Genomic DNA, 7,602 nt, shown 5'->3' with positions numbered 1-7,602 from the left:
ATAATACTTATAATAATTAGGTTTTTAAAAAGAGTTTGTGTTTTTGCATTTATTGTTGGTCTGTGTGTGAAGCAAAGGCAGCTCTTAGTTTGAAGAATCTGTATTTGTCTCTTTAAATTAAATGTCCTCCAGTATCCGGTGTCGTTGCTAGGCCACGCCTCCATTCCCTTCACTTCCTGTAAACAAAGCAGCGGTAGCAGCCCCGAACCAGTGTGTTCYTGTGTTTTCCGTTGTTTTCYGGCTTCTTTGTTGYGTTTTTAAAGATGGCTCAGGGTGGAGTGGTTCTGGACAAGGACCAGTTTAACTGTTCCATATGCCTGGACGTGATGAAAAACCCAGTGACCATCCCCTGCGGACACAGCTACTGCTCGGACTGCATCCAGAACTACTGGGACCAAGACGACTTTCTCGGGGTCTTCGTCTGCCCGCAGTGCCGACAGAGCTTTAGCCCGAGGCCGGTGCTTGCCAGGAACACCATGCTCACCGATGTGGTGGAGAAATTCAAGACAACTACGCTCCAGGCTGCCTCGGTACCGAGGGATAACCGATGTCTGGCCAAAGCTGACGACGTGGAATGTGACGTCTGCACCGGGAGGAAAAGCAAGGCTGTCAAGTCCTGCCTGGTGTGCCTGGCCTCTTACTGCGATGTCCACCTCCAGCCTCACTACGAGTCCGCTGCCTTCAAGAAACACAAGCTGGTTTCGGCCTCCAAGCGGCTCCAGGAGACGATCTGTCCCCAGCATGACAAGCTGCTGGAAGTGTACTGTCGCACCGACAGGCGCTGCATTTGCTACCTGTGTCTGACAGACGAGCACAAAGGACACGACACGGTGCTGGCCGAGGCAGAAACACAACACATAAAGGTAGCAACACATTTCCTCTGTCTGGAATGATCGTCTGTGAGTCTGAAGTATTTGTTCTGAAAATACTTAGACTCACAAGTCACCTTGATTATGGCGACTTGTGGATCCGTTTTTATTTTTTGTAAGAGCCCTGGTTTTATTTTTCAGTCCTGATCATTTCTGTGTAGAGACGCGTTCGGTCAGAGACTGGATTCAGACACTTTCTATTGTCGACTGGCTCTGATTAGTGATAAGGAGGTAAAAAGCCATTTCACCCCTCCGCCCCCCCTCCCCCAAAATGCTGCATTATAACGAATACTATTTTCGTTTTGCATCCAGTAGCCTGTTCTTTAATACACATTGTTTTTAACTTTAATGAAATCAGCTAGAGGCTCTGAATACGTGCTTTTTATGAATTATAGGTCAGGGTTAGGTTAACCCTCTTACCCAAAAATGGCTTGATAGGCACCATCCCCTCTGTGACCTTGCCTACATAACTGGAATTTTCTAGACATTTGCACATTTTTAAAGCCGTAACTTGCAGAGCGGTCACCAAGCATTGATATAGCAGGAAACGGTACCTCCTCACCAGAACTGTTTACTGTACAGTAGTAAACATCATGATAGGATCAACTCAAACCGGTTGTGGCAGTGTGATGCGCTGGAGTCAATTGTCTAAAGATGGAACTGAGATAAGATTGATGGCATTTAGAAAATACCAGTTGTTTTTGACTTGAACTCCTCAGGGAGTTCAAGAAGGGTCANGATAGGCACCATCCCCTCTGTGACCTTGCCTACATAACTGGAATTTTCTAGACATTTGCACATTTTTAAAGCCGTAACTTGCAGAGCGGTCACCAAGCATTGATATAGCAGGAAACGGTACCTCCTCACCAGAACTGTTTACTGTACAGTAGTAAACATCATGATAGGATCAACTCAAACCGGTTGTGGCAGTGTGATGCGCTGGAGTYAATTGTCTAAAGATGGAACTGAGATAAGATTGATGGCATTTAGAAAATACCAGTTGTTTTTGACTTGAACTCCTCAGGGAGTTCAAGAAGGGTCAGAAGGGTCTGGACCCTAATTCAGACTGAAATGTGAATTTCAATGATCAAACGATGGCTGTGAGGAGACATCCTCATAGTCTGAGAGATTCAGAGAATAGTTGGGAGGGAAGATTTGCCCAGTCTGGTCTTTGGGTGGATTTACAATCAAATCGGACTAACTTTTAWCAGCCTATTGTTTATAAACACMCACCAGAGTAGGGTTAGGGTTAGTAAATTAGTAAATTAKRATTAGTAAATGTACATGTAACCCCTGTTGCTCTTTTGTTACCTTGAACAMATTTAATAATAATTTCACCAGACGCTGCACACAAACRAATCCAAAATGACTGTGAGTTATCTCAACTGATAAGCAAAATAAATTACTCTGCTTATTATAAATATCTTTTCTCTTTTTTTTTCYYTTTTTTTTTTACTGTTATTTAAGGTTTGATATGAAGATGGTGACACAGATTTAGCTCTTGTGGTTTTGTTGTCATGTTTCTGACGCAGTCCAGTTGATTTCTGGCAAAACATTGCATTCAAATATAGTATTAYTTATTTTTCTTTTATCGGTTTTACATTAGATGGTCATCAGATATTCTGTGGATCTTTAGAAAGGCAAACKGGTRATTTTTTTTCCCTATTTTGTAAACATGACTCATCATTTTGAAACRTCCTCTTTCTTTCAGGTGCAGCTCGGTGACATGAGGCAGAGCTCGCAGCTCCAGATTCAGCAAAGAGAGAAAGAGGCACAAGATCTKAGACAAGCTGTTTTTTCTCTCTCTGTACGTGCTGACACACAGATTCTTCCTGTTTAATGATTAACGAGAAAACATCCYATTACTCAGTACAATACKTARCTTGCTCTTTATTTACATAACAGCTGCTGCAGCTACATATTCTCATAGAGCAGATGTTTTTTTKTWWTYTKKYYTTCTCTCGCTGACTTCACTGTGCTGTGCGTTGGTCTGCGTCTCCCTCTAGCGTTCGGCACGGGCCGCTGCCGAAGAGAGCGACGCCATCTTCACGGAGCTCATTCGCCAGATAGAGCTGAAGCGCTTTGAAGTGAGAGAGCTCATCAAAGAACAGGAAAAGACGGCCAACAGTGAAGCCGAGCAGCTGCTGGACCAGATCCAGAAGGAAATCTCCGAGCTGAAGAAGAACGAGGCCGAACTTGACCTCCTGTCCCACACTGACGACCCCGTCCAGTTCCTGCAGGTGACTCCTTCAGACTTGTTCTGCGGGCRGTGACTTGGTAACACTTAGCCTAACACCGTCTCCTCTCCGTGTCTGTGCTCAGAGTTGTCAGTCCGTTCATGCCTCACCTGCGCTGTCAGCTTCTCCTTTGCTCAACACGAACCCGGCCCTCTCCTTCAGCCCAGTGATGACAGCCGTGTCCGACTTCAAGGTACTGCTACAAGAAGTGTGCCAGGGAGGATTTGTCAGCATCTATGAGAAAGGTAGACACACTTCAAGAGGGGTTTTTAAGGGACATTTGTTCCAACCACTGTCTGATCTAATGCTTCTCTTCTCTTCTCTTTCCTTTTTTTTTTTTTTTTTTTTTTTTTTTTTTTTTAGTGAAAGATGTTACAATCGTGATGACACAGAATCCTGAGTCCTCAGAGTCTCGGTGTGACTCTCCCCTCACTNGTGACTTGGTAACACTTAGCCTAACACCGTCTCCTCTCCGTGTCTGTGCTCAGAGTTGTCAGTCCGTTCATGCCTCACCTGCGCTGTCAGCTTCTCCTTTGCTCAACACGAACCCGGCCCTCTCCTTCAGCCCAGTGATGACAGCCGTGTCCGACTTCAAGGTACTGCTACAAGAAGTGTGCCAGGGAGGATTTGTCAGCATCTATGAGAAAGGTAGACACACTTCAAGAGGGGTTTTTAAGGGACATTTGTTCCAACCACTGTCTGATCTAATGCTTCTCTTCTCTTCTCTTTCCTTTTTTTTTTTTTTTTTTTTTTTTTTAGTGAAAGATGTTACAATCGTGATGACACAGAATCCTGAGTCCTCAGAGTCTCGGTGTGACTCTCCCCTCACTGGTGATGCTGGGGCAGCTGCACAGATGGAGTCACCAATAAGTGAGCTCGTTAAGATGTCATTTAACCCATTTAGACATGGCTATGTTACCTTCTGCATTGTTTATATTAAAGATGTACAAAGATTTKAAGTGGGTATGTATTTTAAGTCACTAGGGAAAAATCCCACATGATAATAGTTGTTTTAATCACAAGTGCTATTTCTATAACATCAATAGGCCTTCGGCATTTCATATTGTACTTGATAATTTCGTGACTGCCATTTTCATCTCTCATTTTTTTAATCAAATATTTCTGATCTGCAAAACTAATACCAAGTGCTACATACAGTRTGATAATTATTTAATTTAGCATCTGCTCGACAAAAATAACACCTTTTCTTTTCATAAATTTATAAATGCAGGCAAAACCAATAAATTAGAATATCATCTGCCAAATTAAAGAGCTTTTAAAAATGACAACCTATAAGCAAATGTTAAACATACGTGACTTCAAGCCCACATTTCTGTTTTAAAAATATGTTTTTATTTGTCTGATGTAATACTCTAACTTTATATGTCATATTTTCATTAACTGCAAGTGGAAAATCAATGCAAATAACAGAAGTAAGAACTTAAAAATATCAGCCTGAGTGTAATGAATCTGTGTGTTTTACTTAGTGAATTAAGTTAATCATACTGTATAAATTAACTTTCCAATAATATTCAACTTTATTAATTGGCTTGTACATTCAGGCCAATGGGTTTAGTTAATGTTAATAAATATTATTAACATACAACCTATTATAGAAACTTTTCTTAAAAAGTAACAATGGGCAGATTTTTCATTCTAGCCCAATAGAAAAAGTTGTGTATTTTTATACCATTGATATTAGCTGTTTATTAATTTTTTGTTGTTTTCAAAATTAATCTTTTTTCCTGTATATGTTTATGTAGATAAAAATCTACCTTGTTTATTAAAAGGCAAAAAGCAAACTCTGACTAATTGCTGTTAAGTCTTATGATTTCAGTGGTTTAATTGACCACAGATTTCATTTTGATATTTTTTCCCACAGACACCTAAGATATTTTRGATCAGTTCATCTATATGCTTGCTAAATAATGCAAAGCCTTCTCTCTCGTTGCGGTTTTCTTATGTGCAGTGCGGTTTCTCTGTCCCACTTACTCAGTGACACACTGATGAGATGTGTGAACACATGAAAGCGAGTTGTGTGTGCGTGTGTTACGTTACACCCATGTACCTGTTTGTGTAATTTGACGTGTTTTTGTTGTCCTGCTGAATAAAAGACGTTTCCCTCCTAACATTTTCCTTTCAGCCGAAACTTCTCTCTAAGCAAGTTTGTTTATCGCACAGTTTGCTGAATCTGCATGAGATTCTGTCAGTTTCAGTTTGGGAGGCTCCACGGTAACCATGTTTCTCTGTCCTCGCAGTTCTGCCCCCTCCTGGTCTGGACCAACCAGCTGTCAGTCCTCTGAACCCGTTTTTTACCCCGGGACCATTTGCCTTCTCACCGTTTGGTAACTAGAGTCATCACATTAATGTAGCATTTATTACATGCGCTGAAATTTGTTGTGGCAATRTAGATACGGAAAAAGTTATTGATACAAAATAATCTAACATTCAGATGCTTTAACCGTTAGGTAAACTGATCAGATTTTGTTGTTTCTGCTGGCTCGGCTTGGTGCAGCGTTCCATTTCTTGCTGTGTTTTCTTTTCGCCCAGGTTCCAAACTCACGACTGGATCCAGACAAAGACACCTGCAGAGACGGCCTCACTCAAGAAGAAAATAAATCCTGCTGGATATCAGACTGAACGTCGTACACACACCCAGATAACCTGAATATCGTTTCATAAAAGTCAAGAATGAAACATTTTTGAATATTTTATCTGTCACTAGTTTATTGACTTTARTCAGTTATAYGTCAGTATTTATTTACAGACAATGCATTTAACTTGGTATGAAGCAGCTAAAAGCATGAGCGACCTACTTCAGAGTATTTCAGTGTTTCTAAGAGGGTCACCCTGTGTAGTGATGTGGTTTTATGCTTTTATAAGCATTTTTTTAAGCAGTGCTTTGTGAACAGTTATTTTCTTTTGTACACTCATTTGTGACACATTAAAAAAACATCAGCTTATTTTGAGACTAAAGAATATTTATTCACTGAARGATTTTATAAACAGTTTCACTTAAAAGCAAAGAGGGRAAAAAAACCCAAATGTTTTTGTTTTACTTTTATTTATATGGGATAAATCTCACAGGGAAATAAATCCTAGTTTTCAAAAGAGACCAGCATTATATACAACCATAAAAGTTACATACAAAACAACAGTGCAAGTGTATATTAAGGAACAGACTCAAAAATGTGTAAGATGAGAACTAATTRCAAAAGGTATATAAAGTCTTAGATGATTCCAGGCTGATGGTGCAGAGTAAGAGAAGGTTGTCTTCCCTAAATCTGGATGGACAGAGGGAACAGAGTAATAATAAATTAGTTATAGAGACGTATAAACAATAGCAAACTGATTAAAATTCAAAGTAATACAGGGAATGTTAAAGTTGTGCATTTAAGTAAAGGTGCGTCTATGAAAAAGGTGCCTTTAGCTGAACGTTAAAAACCCACCGATTTCTATCCAGTGTTAGATAAAGAGTCTTTGTACTTTAGTGTGACAAAAAAAACCACAAGAAATTTTAAGAAGGGCATTTCTGAAACATTAAAATCTTGAAACTGGCCTGTGACTGTTTGGAAGAGACTGTCTGGTGGTTGGTTCACGTTTTGTTGATCAAACACAGACATGAGTCAGGGCTTTCCCCTGGGAAAAAAAAAAAAAAAAACAAGCTTCATGTTACTTTTAAAGGTCATCTACTGTGGCCCAGCCTGGTGTGGGTCAACAGGAGGCTGATCTCGGCTTTCTTTACCTGGGAGGGCCTTTCCCAGGTGTGCCTGGCTGTGATTGGAGGCTTCATGGTGCAGCAGGTGAAACCTGAGATGCTGGTATCTGCACACCTGTGAGCTACGCCCATCACTGTCCCTTCCTCTTTCAGTTCAATGCTGTGTGTGTGAGAGTGCAATGGCAGCCGCAACTATCTCCGTAGAACAAGACCAGTTTTGCTGTCCCGTGTGCCTAGAGGTTCTGCGAGATCCCGTGACCATCCCGTGTGGACACAGCTACTGTCTGGACTGCATTGAGGATTACTGGAACACAGCGAAGCAGAAAGACCATTACAGCTGCCCCCAGTGCAGGCAGGAGTTCAATCCCAAACCCCTGCTGAGCAGGAACACCGTTCTGGCCGAAGTGGTGGAAAAGTTTCTGAAAAGTGAAGACCAGCCTGCGGCTCAGCACCTGGCGAAACCCGAGGAGGTGAAATGCAGCGTCTGCAAGGGCAGGAAGAACAGAGCCGTGAAATCCTGTCCCCAGTGCCTGGAGTCTTTCTGCCCGGCTCACCTGAAAGGACACGAAGAGCGCTTTCACAGAAAAGGCCACAAGCTGATCCCAGCCACAGATAGGCTGAAGGAGAAGCTGTGCCAGCAGCACGAAAAGCTGCTGCGCCTGTACTGCCTCAATGACCAGCAGTGCGTGTGCTCGCTGTGCGTCAAGGACAGGCACAAGGGCCACAACACGGTGCCGGTGGTGGAGGAGAGGGCCAATCAGCAGGTGAGTCAGAGCAG

The 7,602-nt window shown here is 41.9% G+C and overlaps 1 protein-coding gene across 1 annotated transcript in view; it reads left to right on the top strand.

Annotated features, from left to right (window-relative positions):
* Positions 1-113: 113 nt before the first annotated feature.
* LOC103479895 (E3 ubiquitin/ISG15 ligase TRIM25-like) overlaps positions 114-7,602 on the top strand; it is a 13,186-nt gene continuing 5,697 nt past the window's right edge. The window contains exons 1-9 of the mRNA XM_017309896.1: positions 114-863; positions 2,581-2,676; positions 2,876-3,109; positions 3,192-3,351; positions 3,470-3,549; positions 3,595-3,754; positions 3,866-3,976; positions 5,365-5,446; positions 6,922-7,588. Of these exons, the coding sequence (XP_017165385.1) occupies positions 264-863; positions 2,581-2,676; positions 2,876-3,109; positions 3,192-3,351; positions 3,470-3,549; positions 3,595-3,754; positions 3,866-3,976; positions 5,365-5,446; positions 6,922-7,588 (2,190 nt within the window). The 5' untranslated portion in view covers positions 114-263. The remainder of the gene's footprint in view (positions 864-2,580; positions 2,677-2,875; positions 3,110-3,191; positions 3,352-3,469; positions 3,550-3,594; positions 3,755-3,865; positions 3,977-5,364; positions 5,447-6,921; positions 7,589-7,602) is intronic.

This window comes from Poecilia reticulata, linkage group LG17, assembly GCF_000633615.1.
Source record: "Poecilia reticulata strain Guanapo linkage group LG17, Guppy_female_1.0+MT, whole genome shotgun sequence".
NCBI lineage: Eukaryota > Metazoa > Chordata > Actinopteri > Cyprinodontiformes > Poeciliidae > Poecilia > Poecilia reticulata.
Note: the sequence above shows the minus strand (reverse complement) of the source record. Positions and strands in the feature narration are given on the sequence as shown.